At 39.7% G+C, this 25,587-nt stretch overlaps 1 protein-coding gene across 1 annotated transcript; it reads left to right on the forward strand.

The window, feature by feature from the left end:
* Positions 1 to 1,827: 1,827 nt before the first annotated feature.
* pkd1l1 (polycystin 1 like 1, transient receptor potential channel interacting) lies at positions 1,828 to 25,587 on the forward strand. The gene is given in 55 exon segments (XM_026292852.1): positions 1,828 to 2,023; positions 2,773 to 2,910; positions 3,158 to 3,330; positions 3,948 to 4,109; positions 4,237 to 4,577; positions 5,337 to 5,427; positions 5,654 to 5,680; positions 7,247 to 7,454; positions 7,673 to 7,912; positions 8,124 to 8,256; positions 8,343 to 8,546; positions 8,622 to 8,803; positions 9,300 to 9,503; positions 9,817 to 9,980; positions 10,102 to 10,293; positions 10,405 to 10,437; positions 10,616 to 10,813; positions 11,471 to 11,509; positions 11,582 to 11,761; positions 11,852 to 11,929; positions 12,093 to 12,235; positions 12,839 to 12,959; positions 13,084 to 13,213; positions 13,612 to 13,804; positions 13,885 to 13,941; positions 14,043 to 14,414; positions 14,522 to 14,773; positions 14,851 to 14,964; positions 15,547 to 15,698; positions 15,801 to 15,901; positions 16,335 to 16,527; positions 16,675 to 16,758; positions 16,848 to 17,055; positions 17,291 to 17,397; positions 17,528 to 17,765; positions 17,864 to 18,040; positions 18,147 to 18,333; positions 18,568 to 18,662; positions 18,743 to 19,074; positions 19,248 to 19,332; positions 19,462 to 19,647; positions 19,730 to 19,848; positions 19,923 to 20,033; positions 20,153 to 20,264; positions 20,482 to 20,547; positions 20,945 to 21,105; positions 21,225 to 21,459; positions 21,629 to 21,733; positions 22,074 to 22,214; positions 22,448 to 22,582; positions 23,393 to 23,605; positions 23,757 to 23,915; positions 24,656 to 24,826; positions 24,992 to 25,080; positions 25,201 to 25,587. Coding segments are annotated over 55 exon segments (8,799 nt in total). The 5' UTR covers positions 1,828 to 1,916; the 3' UTR covers positions 25,562 to 25,587.

The raw sequence follows: 25,587 nt of genomic DNA on the forward strand, positions 1-25,587 counted from the left end.
AGATTTATTGGGTTCCTGTGGTTGCGTGTGTCTTGCTTGGTGTTTTTATGATGGGAAGATGTCTGCCTGTCCCTGAGTGGAGGGACGTAACAAAATAGACAAAATATGCGCGATTTCGTATAAAAAAAGGAGAGAGAAAATGTGTCTGATTTCCCCCTCTGTGCCCCTCTCTGGCACACTCAGCTCCAAGCCATGCTGCGGTCACACAGCGCCCCCCGCTGGTCACATGAAGGAGTGAAACGCATCTTAAAGGGGATGTCTAGAAAACCGGAAGAGGTTTTTAAGGTGGACCGGTGGAGTTTTACGCACCACTAGGCTGCTCTTTTTTTTTTTAGCAAAGGGCTCACAGGGCAAGTTGGAGTCGGAAGAAAGACTTCAGCCGTTCCGTTTTGTTTTTGTAGTTTTCAACCTGACAGTCCAGACTTGATCTGCAAAAATAAGCGTTTTGAGAGCAAATATTGTCTAGTGCTAGAGTTTACAGTCTTACCTGTGGTAAATAAACTGTGAAAATACAACTGCTGGAGAGACTATTACATGATTTCCAATTTAAAACAACGATGATGAAGAATTCCCTTGAATGAGGGAAATAAGTGGGGACGTGAGTGATGCCCCGAGGCTGTAATCAGCACAGCTGAAACCCGAGTCCACCCCGCGCCACTTAGCCTGTCAGAAAATTATTGTAGGACTCAGAATAAAACCAAGTGGGCAACAACAAGCAGGGGACTTCATCTGCGGGCTCAGGTTCCTATTGGCATAATTAGGCCTGCGCGTATTTGGCACCTCTGAAAAAAATCCAGATTTTCTTTTTAACGTTGACGAATGAACAGAAATTAGTTTCTGTCCCTCAACTGGTCCAAGGTGTTGGACAATAACGGAATCAAAACAACTTGACCTTGTTTCATGAACGCAGCCTGTATATGGGCTAAATAATTAATCTCCTTCTTATGATACACCTGCTCTGTAAACCTGAAGCAGGGTGGACCGGGGCCAGGTCACATTAGGCCAGTTCAGTTTAGCTCAGTCTGAAACGGTAAGACAAAGTCATTCTAGGCTGATTTTTAGATGAAGACGCAGGATGTACAATAATATAGAAAAACGTCTTTCTCCTTTAAAATGCACTTTTCTGTTTTGTTTATTATCTGAACGATATTTTTCCTCAGTAGCTCAAATCATTTTATAGTCTTTGGGGCAAACTGCTTTTATTTAGCAGATCTCTTAAAAATTCTGGTAACAGTGTTTGGCAGGAATTTGGACTTTTGTGTAACAGACTGGTGACCTTTGTATTGGTGATTTTTACGGAGAGCTGAGCCTAAAGTATGCAGCCTATAAAACCTATAAAACTCCATTTAAATGAGATATTAACTGTGAATATACAAACTCCCTTTGACCACCGGCACCACCGACTTTATTTAGTCGAATTAATCAAATATCGTCATAGGTTTCATGACACGAGCAGCGTTTACAACATAACACAGCTGGTTACAGCTGGGACTGTGAGGGCGACTTGGATGAAAAGTTTTCACTCCCTAATATTCAACTGTGAGGTTTAGTTTTTGCAAAGCATCAAACTAACAGGCGCATAGTTTTTCTGTTTGATCTGTTTGTTTCCTTCATTTCCAAACAGTGGCCCCTCTCTTGTCTTCTCCCACACCTCTTGTATGCACAGAGCTTTTGTTGTCAGTGCACCTGCTTTATTCCCGAGTCCCACCCTCTTCTCAGCCTCACACTCAAACCCTGGTCAGATCAGATCCAGCTGCTCTGCTGAGCTTCGCTGTAGCTGCGGCCTTTGTCCAGAAACGTTATCGATGTCCGACATGTTTAGTACCTTTGTTTATGCGCTCTTGCCATTTTATCCATTCGGAAATATCTGGTGTGTGGAGGTTCATCCATCAGGTCATGAGGATCCTCCGTGGTTCATGGGTTGCGTCAACGCCAGCGACTCATTTTCCCTCAGACTTTATACACCCATGGGTGCCCATGACCTTGACCCTCCAACCTGCTCTGCACGCTGCCTGGATGAGGGGTAAGTTGGGATGAACGGTAAAAGAGCTCATTAGTGTTTGACAAGGACAGACTGTTTCTGAACATTACGAAGATCCACTTCCTACGTCTCAAAAAAATCCTATTGGGACCATAGTGACACTAATAATCTGTTTTTATCTCCTAATTCATCCCCTGTTTAAACCTAACCAGACACCAGGCTGCAAAATAACTTATGCTAGAAGCCTTCTATTTATTAAATCATTCTGCTGCACTGTTTATCTGGTAAACACCAACAAAACATTTTTATTAAAATTCAGAAATGATAGAAATAATATATCTTAAAAAACATTTAAATACTTATGCTGCTGTTGTGCAGCTGTGACATGTTCTCATTCTGAAATATATCAGGAAGTTTACAGACAAACAGCACATACAGTGTATGATATGGAGGACTGTAGGTCTTTCATTTGTTTTTCTGGCTATGAAAAAACTTGCAAAACAAATTCAAGAGGCTTAAAACCTGTTTTAAAATTCCTTTTCTAAAAGCAGATCAATCAATCAATCAATCAATCAATAAAGGCATCTTGACTATGTCAGATTGGCTGGTTGTAGTACAACTGAAACATTACAATGTAAATGCATCTCTTTATTTAGGGTTAGGGTTACAATAACATCTCTTTTAAAACACAATACATGCTGACACAAACAGTATTATGTGGTTGTGCTTAGATGAGCAGGATGCAAGTGAAAGTATTTTGAACTCAACTACATTGACCTTTGTCACTCAAGGTACCAAGTTGCAGCCTTGACCTCAGACAGTTGTTACTGTGGGAACCTGCAGCTACCTGGTTTGATCTTCAGTGAGTGCTTCAATAAATCTTCCAGCAGACAGTCAAAGGATGTCAGGGGAGGAAGTGAAAGAGAAAGGTGAGACAGACTGCTGCCATTTTTCTTTTAGTGTCTAACTGTGGCTTCTTTCAGTCTGATGAGGTTCCAATCTGTGTATTAAACCCCCCTAGTGCCACCAGATTTACTCTGAGTGAAATGTTTCAAATTTTAAGGACCAGTTCATAATTCCCACCCATTGCGTATCTCCAGGCCCTGAAGCATTTCGCATTTGATTTGTGCTGGAGACTCTTTTCACTGTGTTTTTAATTTTTCTTTCCTTTTTTAGTGACCTGTACTTGCCTGTTGGAGGTGGACGGGGGACTGTGGGACTCTACAGGACTGAAGGGCCATTTCTGCGTAGCATCCGTCTGTCCACCTCTCCATATACAGTGCAGGCTGGGAAGACTTTTGTTGTGGAGGTTTCTGGAAACCTGGCTGGACGACCCAACCATCCCACAGGTCAGATAGTTCTTCAAAAATGGCTGTAGTTTGCACAGAAGTTGATTTCAGTGTTAATAACACTTTATGAGTTGGCAAAAGGGTTTGTTTTGATAAAAATCTTTTCTCCTTTACTTATTATTTTTAACAGTCTAAATGTATTTTTTCTCTGTGGCACATTCCTTACTTTAAGTTACTGTATTCTGAAATGAACAGTAATATGATTATTTATAATCATATTAATTATATCATAATATTAATTATTATTCATTATTATAATTAAAATTAATACAGATAAAGTCTAGTCTGGAAAACACATTTTCATTTATTGTTCCATGACAACTGCACATTTATTTTTACATTTCAGAAATTATTGCAAAATATTGTAAATGACAATTATAATTTAGAAAATTAGTTAAATTCATTGATGGTAATCTCATTCTAAAATAATCAGTATCACTGAAAAATATTTTATCCATCTTGTTCAGAATAATAATTAATTCAGAATGTCATTGATGCAAAATCGATTTTAAAACCAAGAAACAGAATCTCAGGAAATCTGATCAATGTTTGCAATATTTGAGGAATATATATCAGAGTTTTTCCTGTTTCAAATGAGTGTTTCCTGTGATTTGTAGGTATTTTGAGTCTGGCAGGACAGAACTTCTCTTATATCATTGTGGAGTTTCTGGACATGACCCTTAAGAGCCGAAGTTCACATCACGTCAAGGTGTTGGACAATGGTTCCTTTGTTGCGAAGTCTGAGTGGATTTTAGAAACTCCAGGAAAATACAAAATCAGTAAGTCAAGAAGAAAACATTTGTAATGCTGAAAATCAACAAATAGAAACAAAAGTATGTTTTTTTTTTAAATAGTAAAACTGCTTCTCTCTTTTTTTTCTTTCTCATCTTGTCCTTTTCTGTTTAGACATCAGTGTCTCCAACACCATCTCCAGATTATCCTCCACCCTCCACCTCTCTGTCTCGCAGCCTTCTCTAGATGGCCTGGTGATTTTTCTACTACCTGGGCCCCTGGGCGTCCCCTCCTGCATACCCTTCCAACACACAGATTCACGTGATATGACCATGCAAGCAGCATTTCTTGGCAACCCTGTCACCCTGCAGGCTTACCTGAGAGAAGGTCTGGCAACAAGGTTCTGCTGGTGCTTTACCCAGGAAAGGAAAGAGGAAAACAAGGACACCAAGGAAGAGAGGACATGTGTAAAGACAGTCTGCTTGCCCAACCACGGCTGTTTGAACAGCTCTTTGGTATGTAGGACATACTACATATAGACTACTGCACTTTCTCCCTGACATCTAATTGAAGGTTTTGCACATATGATATTTTAGTTTCTATTAATCACAAATCAACAATTTAGATATATGAGGGGTTTCAGTGAGTTCATTTGTATCTAGAAAGCCTACTAACAGTTAATTAATTATGTAAAATGAATCCACAATGAATCCACATTCTGGCCTGTTTGTAATTGCTTCAATACAAACAAAATCAAAAAGATTACAGCCCAAGCTTTTTGTCTTTTTGGTGCACATTTCATTTTTAACATAACCAGGGCTGTTTAAAAACTAACAAAATATTTGCATTTAAGATGTATGATAAATGATACAAGTGTCAAATTTATTGACAAGAATAATTTGATAAAAATATTTCTGGTTTGAAATATAAGACAAATATCTTATTACAGTACAGCACTCCAACAAATCCGTCCCATATAAAGGGCTTTTGGTGCAAATGCCAGTAGCAGAATCAGAACCCTTAAATAACTCTATTAATCACTATTAAGACTTTGGACTTCTAGATCGAATAATGTTTATTGGTTGATTTGATAATTTGGTTTAGTCTCACATGTTTTTTTTTTTTTTTTACATAAAAACTATAAAAGTATATATTTAACAATAAGAAATTGGGGATAGTAGTCAATATTTACTCAAACAGCAGCAATCTTTTATTGCATCAATCATTATAATCTTTTCCTAATAACTGGACAAATCTATTCTGAATACACCCAGAACTGGACGTTTGAAAAAGAGGGAGTTCACACAGTGTCAGTAAACGCCTCAAATACTGATGGATGGACACAAGAGACAATCAATATTGTGAGTATCTGCTTTTAATAATTGAAAATATTGAAAATAAAATTGTAGTTTTGAAAATGTAAAATCATTTCCTAGAATAGTTGTGCACTGCAGAGAGTAAATAGAGTTTCTTGGGTCCTTTACTTTCAGCTGTAGACAAATAAATATTTGGTGTGTTGCAAATTACAGTGCCCCTGTTCACTGTTACACACACTGTGTGTCTGAAGGTGTTTTTAATAGTGATTTAATAGAGAACAGTGGAGGCTGCACAGGAATAAGCCATTTCAGGGTTTGGCTAAACAAGAATTTAATCATTTCATGGTTGGTATTTTCATGAGATTTATCAGTAATAGAAATGTTTATTGTGACTTATTATTACATCTCACATTTAAATGTGCTTTATGCAGGTTTGTTAAGTTCAAAACAATGTGTCTGTGCGCTCTCACAGGTAGTTGTGCATCGAGCTGTTTCTGACCTTACACTGAGGGTACCAGGAAATCCAATGGCAGCTGGAGAACCTATTTCTGTTAATGTGGAACTGTTCACTACCTTTAAGCACCAACTTTTCCTCAACCTCACACTAAATCCCAACTATAACCACAACTATGAGAACAGCAACCTCAGCAGTAAAGATAACGACATTAAGAAATGCAGTGATGGGATCATTGACAAGAAGGATAACTTACACAGTGAAAACACAATTAGGGCTGAAATTCATGTAAGAAAAATGACTCACTATGAAAATAGCAGTGATCACTGCCATAACTACAGAAATCATGGCAAAATGATTGATCTCAATGGACACCACAATAATATCTCTCTCTTCCACACCTCCCATCAGTCTGGCTGCAATGTGCACCTCCACCTTCACTGCAACCTCCCCACAACAACAGGAAAGTATCTCCTCGAATTGTCTGTTTCCTCAACTACTGATCTTTCATCAGTGCTGCTTTCGACTGTCCTGCCTCAATCCTTGGTGGTGTATGAGCCTATCTATGCCCTGGGGCCTTCTGGGAGTTGGATGTCGGTAGTTCCAACCCATGCTGAATTCAGCTTGGAGGTTGTTAGCCATGCTAGACGCATGGGTTCAAGAGTAATCTGGACTTTTGGTTTGGATAATGCTGTTGTGATGAATAGGACAAGTGAGGAATGGAAAATAAGTTTGTCTCTTCCAAAAGCAGGGTGTTATAATGTCTTAGTTAAAGCCTTTAACCCAGTCAGCTCAGCCTCATTTCAAAGAACAATTCTGGTTCAAGATCCAGTTGGAGAACTGGCATTAAACACCCCCAGTGTGATAACAACAAATAATAAAGAGTCTTTGTTATTTAGCATCACAGCAGGGTCGAACGTGACTGTCTCTGTGCTGGTGAATGCAACATTAATGTACAGAAACAGCAGCTATGCTACAGGAGAAGAAGCAAAAGTGGTTTTGCTTTTCAACCACACTGGAACCGTGGTGGTTGAGCTTCAAGCAGATAATCAAGTGTCTTCTCAGAACAAAAGCGTGACAGTGTTTGTTGAGGGGAACAGGAAGCCATCACCACAAGCTAAAGTTAACTCAAACTGGCGACCGCCCACCAGCCAGACTCATGTTCGTAACCGGGCTGACAATGGTAAGGAAGTTTATTTTTATCATAGTAAATATTACTGCAAAATGCTTTATTGTATTCAGACTCAGCTCAAACAAGATGTAATCTTCTAAATATAATGTAGTGTTGGGCTCATAATTCATGATCTAATCTGTGATGGAATAAAATGCCCTTCACTGTTTTTAGGAGACATTTAAAAAGAGAAATGCCTTTTTTTCTCTTTATGAGTGCGTATTTACATTTTGTGCTATGTAGACAACATACAGACCAGGTGACATCTGCTTTGTTCCCAATCAGTGAGGATTCATGCAGCACGTCAAACTTATCCCACCAACACAGACGTAACGTTCCTGCTTGAGGCTGATGTGCCAGACCCTGTAGGATTCATCTGGTATTTTGGCGACTCCACGTCAGCCAGAACATCCTCAAGGAACGTAACCAAAAAATACAACAAACCTGGCAGGTACAAGAGAAAGACAGAATATTTGAGATACAGTGTAGATGCTGGTATAATTTGGGTATTTCTAATTATAAAAATTAAGGGATTAAATTACTGTTCATGTGGCAAAATTCACAGTTTTCTTTTTCTTACATATTCACTCTTCTAGTAATTAGTTTAAGGATATACATATACATTAACCAGTATACCTCACAATTAAAATTTGCCCGTCTTTGACGTAGGTTTGATGTGGTTGTAGTGATGACTGGTGGTCAGATACCTGTCATCTCTGAGGTGTTCCCACTGGTAATCCAAAGAGCGGTGAAGCTCAACAGGCTCGTCCACCAGGCCTCGGTCCTGCAGAACCACACAGTGACAGTGAGCTGCAGGGTCAATGTGGGAACCAACCTCACGTTCCTCTGGAGATTTGGAGATGGATCATCCAGTCTTGGACAGAGCACAAAGCAGCATGTCTTCCACAGGTGAGTATACCTGATTTTAATGGTTATACAGGTAAGTTCAAATTTAGACCATGTTTTAGTTATTTTTTTAAATAAATTATACATACATGCAATAAAAGTGTAGAGCTAGTTTTGATAGTTTGTTGAGATTGTTCAGTAGTTTCTGTTAAATGTGAAGGAGAAATGTCTGTTTGAGCCTGTATACATTTAGTGTATATGTTTCTGCCTGCAGAACAGGAGAGTTCAAAGTTGAGGTGACTGTCTCTAACCTGGTCAGTTCTGCCTCTCTGAGAAGTCACATTTTTGTTGTGGACCAGCCTTGTCAGCCTCCACCAGTCAAAAACATGGGGCCTCAACAACTGCAGGTACATCACCAGCATCAGGACTGTTACCGCAGCCCTTAACAAGAAGAGTATGACTAAAAAGAAAAATCTCCCCTCCTCTCGTCTAGGTGTGGAGATATGAGGATATTCACCTGGGAGTTACCTATGAGAATGAAATTGACTGCGACATCTCAGGAGGCCTTAACTACACCTGGGCCCTCTTTGATTCTGCAGGCCGGGCCTTCCCTTTGCCTCTGACAGACACACACAGACAGAGTCTCATACTGAAGAGCCACCTCCTGCACTATGACACATACACTGCCACAGCCAAGGTGAGAAGTTGAAAAACATCAAGCAACGATACAAGAACGATACATCACTTTTATACCGTCTTCATTGTTTTTTAGGTGCAGGTCATCGGCAGTGTGGTGTATAGTAACTACAGCGTGAAAGTTAAGGTGATACCGAGCCCTCCTGTGGCTTTTATCCAGGGTGGCACCAACGTCTTCATTAACAACAGGAACACCACTCTAGTAACCCTGGACGGGCAGAGATCTTACAATCCTGACTTTCCCTTGAACCCACTCAGGTAGAAAGTGTGAGCTGCAATAAAAGCTGTAATGGACATTCAACCAGGGGCAGGTTTACACACTTTAAGCTGATGGCCTGTATTTGGAAAGAGATTGTAAAATTGAAGGCACATTTACAAAGTGACTAAAATGTGTTAAAGTTCAAATTTAAAGAGCTTGATTTTGCAACAATAAACAAGACACTGTTAAACCTTAAATAACCTATTCATGATGTGAATGACAAGTGAACTACTTAGACACCCCAAAATGAAATAGTATAAATAAAAGTAAATTTTTGCAAGTAAATTATGAGACAAGGGGCCACTAGACCCTGAAAGCTAAAGACCTCTCACCCCATCTACATTAGAGCAACAATCAAATCATGATACTTTAACTTAAATAGCCTTTCTGGTTGTTCTCTATTTTTGTAGTTGTTTTAAATTGTTTTTGTTCACTTCTGAAAAGATTTGATTCAACTCTATTTTGCTGTCAACATTTCTAATTGTTTCTTTTTAGTTACAGCTGGACATGTAAACCAGTGAGCTCAGTTATCAGCTCCTGCTTCAACCAGAACATTCCCACCTCCACTCCTGTGCTCACGTTTCCTGCTAGTTTCTTAAAGCACAGCTTTGACCAGTTCCACTTCACACTTACCATTTACAGCGGAGAGCATTCAGCTTCATCAGAGGCCTTTCTCACCGTTGTACCAAATGTTCTTGGGTAGGAGCTATAAACAATTTATCTTAACTGTGTTTATGGATGTGTATTCAGACTGAGACTAACCGCAGTGGCTTTCTCTTATAAAGGGAGCTATAGCTTGCCAAAATTCAAAAGGCTAGAACTATTTGCACAAATGATTGCATAGTAGAAAATATATTTTTTAAATTTATTAATGGGATTATTTTGGAGTAGCAGCTATCAAAAACAGTTGAGTATCAGATTGCTTTGAAACATTGAACTGGCTGAAAACATCATGAAAGATTACAGCTCCATGACTTAAACTTTAACATGTAAATAAATATTTCCAACCCAGGAAGGTGTCAGTCTATTGTCATCAGTGCCAGGGAGAGCAGGTGAACTGGGATCAGTCGTTCTCTGTCAGTGCCTTGTGTGAAGACTGTGATGTTTCTCCAGAACAAATCCAGTATACCTGGCATCTGTACCTGGTCAATGCCTCCTCCAGGACTGTCAAAGAAGGTAAAATAAACAAGACATGATTATCCATCATCATATTTTAGTTGTATTATAGTGATTGTAATTACACACATTAAGTTCATTTGCAATATCCTTAATTAAATTTCACTATGTTCTGTTCCAGTCCCATTTTGTCATACAGTGGATCTCAGTGCCCCGTTCACAGTCATCAAGGGCTCTGACACTTCCCCTCAGACCCCGGGAGCTTCCTCCTTCCCTGAGATCACCTCTAAAACTAGAGCCAAAAGGCAAAATCTGTACGTGAGTGAGAGCGGTACATCGTTGAACAGGAGCAGAAACATATCAAACAGAGCTGGTGAGTCGTACTGGAGTCTGTGAGATGAAAACTACAACCTCATTTCATAATTTAAGTAGAAAGCTGCAGCTGCGTTACTAAACTCGACTCCTCTTTTTTCTCCCCACACAGGTTTGGCTTCAACTCCAGCCACAGCAGGATCAGGTTAGACTGGATATAGTGCTGCTAACATAACAATTATTTATACCTGTTGGTATCAAATATTTTGAAGGGAGTAAATTTATGTAGAGCCTAAAATACAATAATAAGTAATAACATGTAAGGTCAAAGTTACAGTAAAGTGTTTGTGAATTACTGAGCAGCTCACCCTCTGTATATCCAGGAGAGGAACCCTTGCATCCTTATTTGGGAGCATTTGACCCTGCAGATTATCACACCTTCACTGAATACCCACCACTTGACCTTGACAGCAGTTTCATCCTACATACAGACCACTTTTGGCCAACTGATTCTGACTCTTCTGCTGATGGGGAGTTTTCTTTTCCTGTCCTGGAGAGTGGTGACATAGTGGGTCGACTAGGTGAGAAAAATAATGTTGAATCCTGTTGCTCAACTGATATTAATCACAATCTGACAGTCGAGTAGAAGATTAAATATAGTCTTTGAACAATAAAAGTAAGTTCTGGACACCAGAGGTATAATCACCCAGTTATTCTGGCTCATTATACTTTTGCTCAGGTTGAAGGTAGGTTGAACTATGAGTCAGACTTCTATTTCTGTTTGCAGGGGAAATGACAAAACAGCACCACACAAGCTGTATTGTAACTTATCCTGCACATCAAATATACCTGATTATTAGTGCTTGAGTGTGCTATGTTCCTCTTGAATTATTGCTGATGGCCTCTGCGTTCTGTTTCCCCAAGCCATTTACTAGTACTAGTGCCCAACCAGCATGTATAACATACAAGTGTTTAATCCAGTTCACGTGAATGGCGTTTCCAAGTGTATTTGCAGGAAAAGCCATGATTATTATTTTTTCAGTGGCCTTAATCCTCTTCCTTAGTCTTTACAACTGCATCCATAGGTAACACTGTTGGTCATTTTAGCAGGAGAAACAAAGTGCTAGGCTGAAATGAAAAATCAGCCAAACAAGCTCATCACAGTCAGTCAGGCCTCTTCAATAGATGTGTGAGATGTGCTATATAAATAAAGATTAGATTATGATGTTTCTGTGCAGGAGAAGGAGACCCAGGGATTTCTGCAGGAAGACCCACAGGTATGATACATTTCTGCCACTATAGTTATCCCTGGTGTGAAAGGTTGTGTATTTACTCCAGCATATTCCCAGGTGTGGATGATGAGCTTGCCAGTCTTGGAGGTGACTCAGTGTTTGATCCAGCGGTACATGAGAATGAGGGGAGCAATCTGGTGGATACCAGGCCCTCTGTGGTGATCCAAGAGCCAACTTTACTTGATTTACCTCGAGAGCCAGTAGACAGGGGCCTGTTTGAATCCTACACTTACACAGGTGCATTACTGAGGATACTCACGTACACACATCTCTTCTCTTTGTCGTACATCTTAGTCCTGAGTTGTCTTTATATTTCCTTCTTTAAAGGAATTTCCTCTCCTCTGCTGAGCTTCAGACCCTTTAGCCTGAGACCTGGGAGCAGATACATGTTAGAGGTCATTGCCAGTAAGAAAAATATAATATTTTCTAATTGTTCTAAATATCCTATCAAAGTGATGTAAAATAGAAACAGTAATAGACACAGTCAGTCATATGTTAGCCCATTTTCTAATGAAAACTGAAGGATGGAGATCTGGATGATAATCTGATTGGTACCAGTTTTACTCAGAATCTCAAAACAGTTTTCTGGGCCGGACTCAGCTATTCGTAAAAACCAAGCCTGCTCCAAAGGGTGTGACGTGCCAGGTGCAGCCATTCAGTGGGATGGAGTTACACACACATTTCAGCATCTTCTGCACCTCAGGGAAACAGGTATCTCTTGACTCAAATGTGTCCACAATGACTGAAATGAGCAAATACCTCCTCTGCATTTATCACTTATAATCTTCATACTCAGTACTTATATACATTTTTTTAGCAGTTTATTTGACATTGATAACAGTCAGGGGATGACTCCGCCAGAATCTAATTATCCAAGTTATCAAAAGTAAAAAAAAAAAAAATTATGTGATAGGGATGATATCTAATTGAAATTCTATCAAATACTTTTAATTAATTACTGTATGGTCTGTGTAAAGACCTGAGGCTGGTTTTATCAAAATGTATTGTACTTTAAACATGAATTTCAAGTGTCAGATCACTCTAAAATCATTCCAATGTATTTTAAATCTGGCAAAATTTCTTCCTTCTTTTTAATTGTAAAAAACATAATAGAGAAGATATAGAAAAGAATTATCTTATACATCACTATATCTTCCAGAACAAAAACAAAACAAAACAAAAAACAATATATATTTATAGCATAGACAGTAACATCATAACACACTTGATGTATTCATGTACCTTTTTCTTTCATGCTTTTATTTTTTAAACTTTGTGTTGTTACCCTGACAAGTGGATGTGTGTGTCCTGAAGGACTTGGTTTATAAGTACAGCTTCAGTGTAGGAGGCAGACCCCCGAGGATTCTGTACCAGGGGAGAGACTTCCAGTACTACTTCAGGCTTCCTTCAGGTGACCACAGTGATGACTATGAAGGTAAACCTACACAAAGAAGGTTAAACACAGAAACAGATTTATGACTGTTAACAAAGACATTGATGTGCATTTTACTGCTGAGATTTTCTTTGTATTAAATTATTTCTTCTTGTTGGTTTCATAGTAACAATTTATACTGAAATTAAAAGCAGCAGATATGGGACAGCCACTAAGCCATGTCCTGTCACTGTCCGAGTCCAGCCAAGCTTCTTCAGAGACTCTTATTCTTCCCATAGTGATCCTGATCTGGAGCTGTAAGAATCACCAGTTTCCTCACATCACGTGTAGATTTTATTCATGATCATGTTTTAGGGTTTTAACACTACGATACATGGTGACATACTATTTCTATGTAATGTAATGTATGCATAAAGCTGTAGGTTACTATAGAGCACTGAGAAGCAACCAACTTAGAGTTTACACTTTTTATAGATTTTGATAAAAGAAATACCCACTACACTAGAATTATCTTGATTATTTAAATAACACATTATTTCTATAAGTGTCTGTTCAATTATTTTTAATAAACACTAGGTCAAACTATATTTAAACATATTAACAAATTCAGTTTGGTTAAGATGTTGTACAACATCCTGATTTCTAAACAGTATTAGAGCATTAAGGTTCCTGTGTGTTGTGTCTTTCTCTCCAGTTCAGAGTCAGGTCTGAGAAATCTGTCAGCTCTGGTGCGGCTCGGGAGTTTCATGGAGATACGTAACTACATCAGTGTCCTCTCCAGTATATTAAAGAGACTGAGCCTGGACACTGAGGCCAACACACATGCACAGAGACACATACGCAATGTGCTCATTTGCACAGTGTGTGAACTCGAGAACAGCGACCAGGTATGCACCTACACTGATTTTCAAGATTGCCACAATCACATTCTTGTGCTAAATTTTCAAAACATGTCTTTGTTTTTTAGCAATCATTGGTAGACAACCTCTACATTCTCACAGACCTTCTACAACCTGCAAGTCAGGTAGGTGGATGGCTGTGTTCATGGCGTTTTCATAGAGAAATGCTGAAACATGCTTTGTAAAAGATGGAGGTTGTTTTTCATACTTCCCCTATGTGTTTCAGGTATCTTTAGTGAGTGCCAGACGAGTAACAGGTCACATTCAGGCCATCTCAAACCAGTTTTTGGAGTCCAGTAGTCCAGTTGGGTACCATCTTGACAAAAAGACACTCAACACTCTGATCACCCTGCTGTCACACATCCTGCAGGCTGTTATCACAAGTCATGACTTCACAGGGGAAACATGCCACAATGTTTTCATTACACAGGCCCTGGAAACTGCCTCACATACTGATGAATACTCAAGAAATACCATTAATTTATCTGATGGTTATATACCAGACTCATCCACTGGTGTTCACACCAAAATGGGAGGACTGATTTCAAAAAAGCACCTTACAGGTGATCTTCTGCAGATTGCTTCAGACCTGATGCTGGTGAGAGAAACTAAACAAGCTCATGTGCATGTGAACATGTCTCTTCACACCACTGTACTTTCTGTACCTTAATTTATTTCTCTACTTTTATCAATTGTCATTTTCAGAAGTACTTCTTGCTTAATGAGGCTCAGGAATACAAAGTCAGCGCTGGTCTCATTATCCTATATGCCACATACCAAAACCAAAACTCTACAATCATCAGCAGTGGCTCAACCACCTTCTACGTCCCTGTTTCCATGATCCAGCAAGTGTTTTTTCATAGCAGTGGTGAGATCAGGCAGCATCAACCATGTGTGTTCAGTGTACTGACTGAGATCACCCACAGCCCCTACATCTGGGCCCTCTTTCCTAAAAAGGTGAGAACATCACAGCATATGGACATGCAGTGTTTTAAAGACAAGGCTTTGCTCTTACTTTCTCTGCTGATTTCCAGCTGAGTGGACCAGTGGTTGACCTGAGTCTGTACAAATGCCTCACAAGAAGAAAGATCCCTGTTCGATCCCTTATTCAGCCAATCAGTATCGAGCTGAAAGCGCCACAAAGAAACGTATGTTGATCTTTCTTCTTTCTGTTGTTTGCAAATTAAAGGCACCCAGTGGATTTTTCTTGTAAACTTACAGTAAGTAAACAAGAGGATTGTGTGTAAACCCGAGGTCTAAAAAATGTGTTTAATCCTAATCCTTCCCCTTAAAACATTTCCAAAGCTGATTTTTATCAGTAGCTTGACTTGTTTATATCTTGTTACCAGCAGTCTTCTTCCCTGCCTTTGTTGCCACATTACACTTTACTGCCTCTTGTAAATCAGTGGAGTAGTGGGACACCATTGACAGGACTGTGTATTGTGAATGCACAAGACAAACAAAATGGGGACCCATTGATATGGAAGTTGTCATACTGCCAAACTACTACAGGGCTATGAGACAATCCAGCCTTTTTCTGCCATTCCTGTGCTACATCTCTAGGACATGTTGTCAGATGAAAGTTGGGGTGACCACTAACATCAGAAAATGGCAGTTATCTGAGAAACGGGTAGATTTGTGACAGGATCTTTCATCCGTCATGAAGTGACAGTTGAGCTCTAACACCAAGCTTTTTAAATAACTCCATCGACGTGTGTTTACGTCTGCAGAACAGCTCTCTGCATGAGTATGTACTCCTCAGCAACCAGGTCAACTACCACAGCTTCAACATTTCCCAGGAGCACTTGCAGCAGTCCATCCAGTTGAGTGTGGTGTTCATGCCACCGTCCAGTAAGATGTTTCCCATCATGCTGCTCTTCAGGTAGACTTGGGTTGTTTTTTGTTTACATCATTTATCACCTGAGACTATGAGCATGTGAGAACATGTGACACAAAACCAAACCAGAAATGTATTTTCTGGCAGGATGTTTGACAGGCCAACTCCCAGCATGCACCATCTGCACAGGATTCACCGCTGGGAAAGCAACACAACAAGCATCACTCTGTCACCATCTGATGTCAGTGGTAAGAACTTCCTTCCACCTATTCATTTTCCTTTCTATCCCTCCTCCCTCCACCTTTTTTCTCCATCTGCTGAGTTACTGGTCGTTCTGTGAAGTATCGTTCAAATGATCCTATTTCCTGTGTCTTAAAATGCAACCTCATCTTTTCTCAGCAAAGTAGTATAGTAAATCCTTAGGTTACCCGAGTGATATACTGAAGTGACTGAAGTGAAGTAATTTATGCAGTTGTTGTTGATGTCTGTGGTCCATCTGCTAAAGTGGTCGTCAAAGGGGCTGATGCTTTATTTCACATCCCAAATTGTTTTTGCAGTAAATGTCTAATCAGCAGGTGATGGTGAGTAGCCCCTGTTACAGTGTCAGAGAGGGTTTTTTTAATTTAAAAAATAGTAAGTATGAGAAGTATCTGGCTCTCAACAAAATGATAACATTTATAGCCACAGGGGTTGGTCACCTGGCTCTGATGAATGCTGCAAAATTATCAAGACAGAAGAACCTGGGTGAAGAAATCAGCTACAGCCTCACAGTGGACAGCATCCAGTGCTTGTCCTGGGACGACCACCAGGGGGCTTGGACACATCACGGCTGTAGGGCACAGCAAACAGACACAACAGCTACAGTCAACTGCAGGTAACGTCTGGATTAAAGTACATGAGTGGACTTGAGAATGTAAAACATTCACAGAGATAGACACCCACACTGAATGCAGGAAAGGAAGTGACATAATGAATGACAAATGAAATACTTCTTGCTTGTTGGAATTTGTTGTTGTCTCAGTTGTCACCAGTTAAAGCCACTGACTGTGGTGCGGCACCAGATCCGGGACAACCATGACACTACTGACCTGGACTCGTTCATAAGGTGACTCCATCTTCCTGAGGATTATTCAAAAAGAGCTAACCAATTTTCTTTTAACCCTGTGCATCTCCTGTGCCACTCTATCACCCCAGTGTGTCCAGTGATCTGACAGTGTTGTCTGTGCTGGTGCTGTGCGTGTGCCTGTACGTCCTGGGTTTGGTGGTGTGTAGGAGGGCTGACGTCATTTCTGAGCAGAATCAAAAAGTCCACTATCTCTCTGACAACTCTCCATTTCACCCGTATCTCTATGCTGCTACCATCCACACTGGTCTCTGCTCTGCAGCCTATATGAGTGCAAAGGTAAGGTTGTTATTATGAGACATTTAGATCTTTAAGAACATACTCAAAGAAAGAAAGCACCAAAGATCCTTGAACCCTAAAATGATTTTAAAATAAACAAGAACTTGTTCAAACTATGATCTTCTAAAGCAATTTGCTTTTGAAACAGCAATATGAAATATTGCTGTGAAATTAAAAAAAAAAAGTTAGATTTGATACTAATGTGTGTCTGGTAAACTGTCTGAATGATTCTCAGGTTTACATAGTGCTGTATGGGGAAGATGGGCGCTCGCAGACAAGAGAACTACAAGTCCCAGGATGCACTCTGTTTCGAAGGAACTCTAAAGATACCTTTATACTCAGGTAAATATTCCCTATATAAAATCAACATACTGTGTGCTGCACATCTTTCTATATGTTCAATCATATTTACATTAGCTTTAGAAATGAAGAATCACATTTTTGTTTTCTTATTTAAAAACTTCTGATTTAGTGCAGCAGACAGCCTTGGCTGTGTGAGGGGTGTTCACATCTGGCATGACAATTCTGGACCTTCCCCGAACTGGTACCTCAAACAAGTGGAAGTCTCTGAGTTAGTTCAGGTGAACAGACGGCACGTGAAAGGACGTGCTTGGCTCTTTGTTGGTCAGAGCTGGTTGGACGTGAACAAAGGTGACGGCCAAGTGGAGAGAGTGCTGCATATTTGCACTCAGGGAATAGGCTTTGCAAAGGTAAAATATTTATGTACACATATGAATACTCATATGCAAAAAATATCCTTTAGTGTCTGCTTTCTTGTGACCCTGAATCTCTACCTGTATGCTCACAGATGTTGTGTCTAAAACTCTCTGACTACTTGGGTGACTTCCATATTTGGATATCTGTGTACGGTTGCCCCTGTCCTAACTCCTTTACACGCACTCAAAGACTTAGTGTGTGTCTGCTGCTGCTGTTGGGGTATGCCTGTGCCAACACAGTTATCATGTCTCGTCTAATCGATGACCAGGTAGGTTAAATAAAAACCTTTTAAGTTCAAGATCTGTTGCATGAAAGTTGTAAAACATAACAGTATGTTATCCTTATAGCTGTGTTTTCTAATCCCTTGTTTGCAGCTGCCATTTGAGTTGGGTATTGTTCATATATCAGCTGCTGCTGTCATGTCAGGGATCATCAGTGTGGTGGCAGTGTTGCCTGCAGCCACAGTGATATCTTTCCTGTTTCGACTGCATGAGGCCAAGTTATTAGGGACAGAAGCCCAACATGAACGTGACAGAGAGACTGAAATGGATTATTCTGAAGGTGAGGTTTGATTCTTTGCTCAGCACTTCTCCCCCTTTTCCTAGGACAGGAGCATGGACATGATCCCCATGTATATGTCAACATATTTCTTGTCTATTTTCTTCACAATGACCACGATATTCTATAATCTGCCCATGTGGTTATTTTTCTCCATTCACATCATTCCAGTTTTATGTACTGTCTTTGCATTTTGCTCTTATTTTCCTCACCTCACTGTCTCTTCCTCCTTCACAGATAACCGTTCAGTAAATGACAGTATATTTGAGCCCCGTCTCCCCTGGACCCGTCTTCAGCAGTGGGAGCAGGAAGCCTGGAGGAAGAAATATCAGGTTACACTTTTTCAGTGTCTTTCTTTGTCTTACTGCACATTTCATTCTTGTCTGACCTGTATTTTTTGTTGTTGCTGTAGGGCACAGACCTGCCGTCAGTATCTAACATGATTTTGGAAAATAAAGACCCAAATACAGACCCTATAATCTTGATGAAACCAGATGTGACCATAAGTAAGGAAGATGCTGTAACAGTTGGAATTGGCACGGGACCAGTTTTTCGAAATCTGTTGATGATTACAGAAGAGAAAAATGCTGATCAACCGCCTCAAAGAAAAGAGCATGCTCTTTTACATGAAAGCAGCAAAAGAAGATTCAGGCCAATATCCCAGTGGTGTCACTGTTTGGCCTGGGCACTGTGTCTGCTGTTGTCTGTCTCCTGCCTGGTGCTCTCTGCTGTACTGGGAGCTAGGTAGTGAAAGCCAAATACCACAAAATGTATAATTGTGAAAATGAATTCATTAGTAATTGATTATTAATACTTACTGTTTGTAACACATTCTTCATGCGGTGCCTTTGTGATATATTGTGGTGTATTATCTAAGACACATTGTAATTGCGTCTGTGTGTGTGATTTCATGTTAGGTTCAGCAGCAGCAAGGTTCTGCTGTGGATACAGTCTTTTTTCTTTTCCCTGATCTCATGTATCTTCTTCATCCAGCCATTCGTGGTAAATTAATGCCTGCCCACAGTCATTTACACACATCTTAATTAATTACTACAATCACAAAGCCTAAATTACAATTACCAACAGAATATAAGTGTTTTAATGCTTAATTTATATTATTTTCTTTTCCAGATACTTGTAGTGGCAGTGACTGTCTCACTGTGGTACAAAAACAGACCAGACTTTCATAGTTTCTCCAGTATCACAGAGTTGGACATAGAAACTTTAAAACTGTGGAACCACAATAGTGCTGATCGGCCAGAAGAGCAGTTCAGGTCATCTGCTTTCCCCCAGGAAAGATGTTCACACCTGGAAAAGGTGACAGGCAGACTCAGTTTCAGTTTCATCAGTCCAGTACTTTTGTACTGAAACTTAAAGTCAATTATGTCTTATTTGACAGCTGCTTAAAGCTCGTCAGCGAGCTCGGTACCTACGTTTTGTGCGGCCACCAACTCTAGCAGAACTGAGAAAAACTTGTGGGAGGAAAAGAAGAGAAACTGTTATGCATAAGACCCTCAGGTGTGTTTTTGTGTATATATACATCTGTATGTCTTTAAAATTCTGGATTAAAGCTCTTTCTCTTTGCCTTCCAGGGATTTGTCTTTCTGTATCTCCATGCTATTCCTGGTACTGTGTATAACCTATGACAGTTCAATTAGTGACTATTATGACCTCAATGAGGCTATCAGAAAACAGTTTATAAGGTAGGATTGTTACACACATGCTGTCTCTCTTTTTCTATTTTTGTCTCATCCTTTGATTAAAACACTCCAAGCATTAATGTGGTATTTATATATGTGTTTTATAATGTTTTATCTTTCAGCGGGAACCATGATAATGCATTTATGTCCATACAAAAGCATGAAGACTGGTGGAAGTGGACACAGAGCAGTCTGCTCGATTTGCTATACAGGAATGCGTCAGACAAAACCAAGGTAAACATAAAGAGAATCAACTCGTACGTAACTAAAGCAGCTTTAAAAAAAAAGACAGTGACCTCACCCTGTCAAGGGTTCATAATTCTCAAAAAATAGGATAATTGACCTTCGTAATGTCTGCAAGTCTATTGTATATATTAAAATAACTTTAAGAAATATTCCATATTTTAGCAAAAATAGCCAACCCAATTCATTGTTTGATGTAATTTTGCAGCCATATATTTTAATTGGTGAGCCAGTTCTGTGGAAGATCTCGATCTCCCACTCATTTCAGGACCAGGTAAGTAAAATGCCTCTGCACATAGTATTCCACTATTTATTCAAGTTTAATTATTTATTTTCTCATGTTTTTACAAACATTTATATAAATACAGTTACAACAGTAATAATGATATTTTTAAAAGCTTGGATTATAAAAAAATTCAAAGAGGAAAAGATTCTAATTGTGCACAGACGTTCAGTGTGAATTACATTTATTTTTAATTCACTTAAGTTGGAATAACTGGCTTTTGAAAATGTCAAACCTGCGAAATGAATGACTGCACTATGAGAGGTTCTCAAATTTATGCAATATTATGGTTATTATTTTTGAGGCTACCACACAGTTACAATGCTTCTATGCATGTAAGTTTGTACTTTTGATTTAAAATTTCACTCTGTTTATTGTCTGTGTATAGATTTCACAGGCATATAGTGTGACTGCTGTATCAGAATATCTACGCTTATTACTGGGGCGCAGAGCATCCACTTACCCACAATCCAGTGTGAGGAGTCCCACGGCAAAGACGTGTGGTCACCCAGGCTGCTACTCTGCTACAGTTGGATTAGGACACACGAAGTGAGAAATCTAATACAGTATTTAGACAGTTACACAATTTTTCATTCTTCAGATTTTATGATTTAGTATGATGAATTTGAAATAAAATAACAAATACTCATTATTGTGGGCATTATCAGGTCTGATGCTGCATTCACACTGAAGCACCTGCATTCAAGTGGCTGGCTGGGTGGACAGACAACAGGCCTGGAGGTCCAGTTTACATTGTACAGCCCTGCACCCAACCTGTTCACCAGTGTCACAATGCTCACTGAGCAGAGCCCCACTGGTGCCCTGCTGTCCTCTTTCAAAGTCCAGTCAGCTAGAGTGTATCACACTCCTGCTGTGAGGGACTATGTTACTATGATGTGCCAGGTACAATACACACCTTTTTTCTGTAAAAGCAAAAATAAAAATGTGAAAAAAAAGTGACACTAGAGTGATGAGACAGTTGGTTTTGAAACCATTAAGGACAGTACTTGTTTTGATAACACATTGACATTTTTGATCACAAATTTTGACAAAAACCTCACCTTCTCCACAGCTCCTCCTCCTCCTCTTGTCCCTGATGCAGTTCTGTCATCAAGTGTACAATGCTGGGCAGCAAGGGCTGGTGGTTTACTGCAGGAAACCTAGTAACTGGCTACAGGTGAGACTGCCACATCTGCCACATATGCACAAGCACACTGGCAAATTTCATAATCACAAAAGAATTAAAAAACATAGAGGTGGCTGGAACAAAAGTACAGGCACACACAGCTGGCCACACACCAACGCAAACAAAACCACAATGACCTGACTGAGAGGGTAAAGTAACCTCTAATTCCTTAGCCATCATACTTGTTCAGTTGTGCACACAAGAAAAAGCATTTGAAGGTTAAGGCTGTGTCCATGGTTTTTACTGCATGACATGTATTTGACTATGGCTAACTACTATAAAAATACTGCACCACCCTTTCTCTCTCTCTATAAATATATATCTTTTGCAGGTTGCTTTGATGACCGGGATCCTTGTGTACTATGTTTATTTCATCTATAAATCTATTATCACTATGGGAATTGTGGACGTGCTGCAGAGAAACAGCTACAGAGGACAAGTTGATGTCAGCTTCTTGGCTACATGGGAACAAGTGAGATAAAGACACTTATGGCATTGACGTTTAACATTACATTTATAATACATTTTAGGAATACATACATTGCTATGCACAAGGGTTGTTGTTTTTAAATTACTTATCATTATTATTATTAAATACTGCAAGAAAGCCAATATTTGAGATAAAGAAGTCTTCTAAAATGCAATGTGGCATTTAACAATGACAGAGATGATTGACAGTGACAAAGATGTTCTTTTTCTCTCTAGTATATTCGTACTATACATGGTGTTATGCTCTTCCTTCTCACTACCAAGTGTCTGACTGTGTTGAGGGTGAGCAGGACCTTGGCTGCCTCCACTACACTCTTCACTCGCTCACTCTCCAGCCTCTTCTGGCCAATGGTAAACAAACTAGGGTTATGATGAGATAAACTTTATACATCCCTGAAGGAAAATTCAGGTAGTCTTGTAGTTACCGTAGTAAGTCAGTAGTAAAAGTAGTCGGTCATCATCTGCCATTAGCTAAGGTGTCAAAGAGCCTGATGGCAGTGGGGATGAAGGATCTCCTGTATCGTTCAGTCCTGCAGCTCAGTGAGGAGAGTCGTCCACTGCAGCTGCTTCTCTGCTCCATCAGGATGTTGTGAAGCGGATGATCAGTATAATCCAGATGGCCTCTACCTTTACCAATTGGTAGAGATGTTATTCAAAGCACAGCCTCCTGTAACATTTCTATACAAAAAAGAAGATCAAAAGTCAAGTGTCCAGGTTATGTATAATTGGATCTTCAGTTACAATGTTTTTTGTGGGGAAATATTTCCAATCTGGCTTCTCATATAATAGTCTAGCTGCTGTGGTGTGATATTCACATCACTGATCACATTGGAACATGTTGTCATTGCTCATAGCCTCATTAAGTGCTATAACTTGTAGAGCTGGGAACCACTGTACATGACTTTCTGAATGAAAACCTGTTGGGGTCCATGTAATATCATAGAAGCAATGTACAATTTCTGTGGATTATGTCATTAATGCACTTTTATCTTTAAGTGTGTCCTGCCCACACACTTAAGAAACTTTGTTAGACGTGTGAGGTTGTTTCAAAACAAAAAAAAGTCTGGTAAATTATGGATTTGGTTAGAAATAAATCAGGTAAACAGCTCTGAGACAGGTAAACAGACAGTAATTGAAACTCTGCACCTTCTACTATATTAGATTTCAGGTTTCATATTACTAGTGGCACTGTCCTGCATGGGAAACCTGCTCTTCATACAAAACTCCTGGGCCTTCAGCTCCATTCCTCGCTCCTTTAAAATGCTGCTCTGCAACCACTGGGGTCTCGGAGCTGTAACTGCTCTCCTCTTCCCTGGCCATAATATCTTATACTGTGGACTCTATCTGTCCTCCACTGTGGTGTGGACAGCAATGGTAAGTATATAAATTAATGTTTTTTCTCTTTGTAGAAATTATGACTGAATGGGAAAGACACTGACTGATTTATGCAATCTTTTTTTTTTTATTTCCAGTGGAGGAGTGTAGATCAGTGTTATGTTCTAACAGCTGTCTTTTTTGTGGATAGGTGACGAGCGTGGTGTCCTCAATAGTCAAGAGTGCCAAAAGGTCTCAGAGCAGGAGGAATGTCTTCTCAGTAGCAGCATTAATTGGCTACATCAGGCGGAAAATTATTGATGTCCCACGGCAGCAAAGACCTACATGTGTTGTCTATGAGGAGAGAAAGGTGAAGGAAATGCTGCATTAGCTTTAAAAATGGCAGAGTACGGACTTCACTGTAATAATTACATTTTGAAATTATAATCTAAATGTAGCTAGTTATTTAATTTACTGTGAGGTACTTTGTCAAATTAGCATGGTGTAATTATAGTAAACAGACACTACACTCACACACGTCCTACCTGTCCTAATAAATAGGGTGTTTTTATGTGGGGGTTTTGGTGCATGTGATGCCTGTGAGAGAGGCTAAGTGTTTATTCCATCCTAAGACATATGGGGCCAGTCTTTGGCTTGGGTGTGCAGGAGAGAGTTTGGTTATATTTCAAACTGTTTTTGCTGTGAAGAAGTTGCATTTTTTTATGTCTTTGTATATAATGTTTTGTCTCTTTTTTATTTGTACATAGTATTTTTGAATTTATTCTCACACTGTTAAAAGTTTTGCACTGTTTTATTTAATTTTATTTTTTTGCCTTGCACTTTGGAGACAGCACAATAAACCACCAGCACCTGAACTTTTCCAGCTTCACTATGATATTTGTCTGTTTGCGGAGTAAGAGCAGAACCCCATGACAGATGTTCACTGTTGTACTTGGATGTTATTAATGACTATTTCATGCCACTTGCAGCATTACAGCAGTAGAGGCATTTCTGACAGGCCATTACCATAAACTATATTGAACCTTGATGTACTTGATGCTTTATATAATATATTCAGTTTAAAATTCAGATTTTTCTCTTTTGTTTCAGACTTACCACCTTGAAGAGTTTGAAAGCTTAGTAGATGAACTGTTGTTCAAACTTGACGCCCTCTCTAACAGTCTCCACCAAACTCCGGCAAACTCTGAAGTTCAGAGCCACATGGAGGAAGAGAATCCTGTCGCTTCACCCATACAGGAGGCCTCCGACATGGACACACAGGTGCGACAGCCTCATGTCAAGCATGTAGCCATGCACAGACACATGCATGCAGGGTATGATCTGTACCCAGAGCTTGGCTACTTCTCACACAACACAGTATTTTACAAAGGTGTCTTTTGGGAAACTGCTGCTGTATGAACACAAACACTTTGTGATTTCCTGCAGGACTTTGTAACACAAATGACACAAGAGACAATAGTAAAGAGAGGTATCAGAGGCCATAGAGAAGCCCTTCCCACATCTCATCTGCTCAGGTAATGAAATTTGTCCAGCATCTATTTAGTCTATAAAACATTCTTAAACAAATATGGAAATGTCATGAACTACAAAATGAGAATCCTCATGTTTTTTTGTCCACGACACTATATTACCAGATCTAGGCTTGAACTAGAGATACTGCAGCTCCTGCTGAAGAGACAACAAAGGAAATACAATCCCTCCACAGACATTGTTGTAGCACAAGATAATCTGCAGCAACTTGGAAAAGGACCTAAAGAAACACCAAATGAACACAAACTTCATACTTCATTGACGAGACAAAACCTCCTGGACATCCCAGAGTCAACCTCACTTGTCAGAGTTTGGACAGGAGAAGTTTTGGAGGAACAAGCTCAAGAGTGGACTGAAACAAATAACAGTTGCTGGTTGAGTAAAAGTCAGCCCACCCATATAGAGGTGGTGGTGAAGGCTTTGGTCCATGAAGAGCCCAGGAGTGCAGGCCCAGATCAACAGTAGGGACCCTGTGGAGATGACAGTTCTCT

Source organism: Mastacembelus armatus, chromosome 20, assembly GCF_900324485.2.
Source record: "Mastacembelus armatus chromosome 20, fMasArm1.2, whole genome shotgun sequence".
Lineage (NCBI taxonomy): Eukaryota > Metazoa > Chordata > Actinopteri > Synbranchiformes > Mastacembelidae > Mastacembelus > Mastacembelus armatus.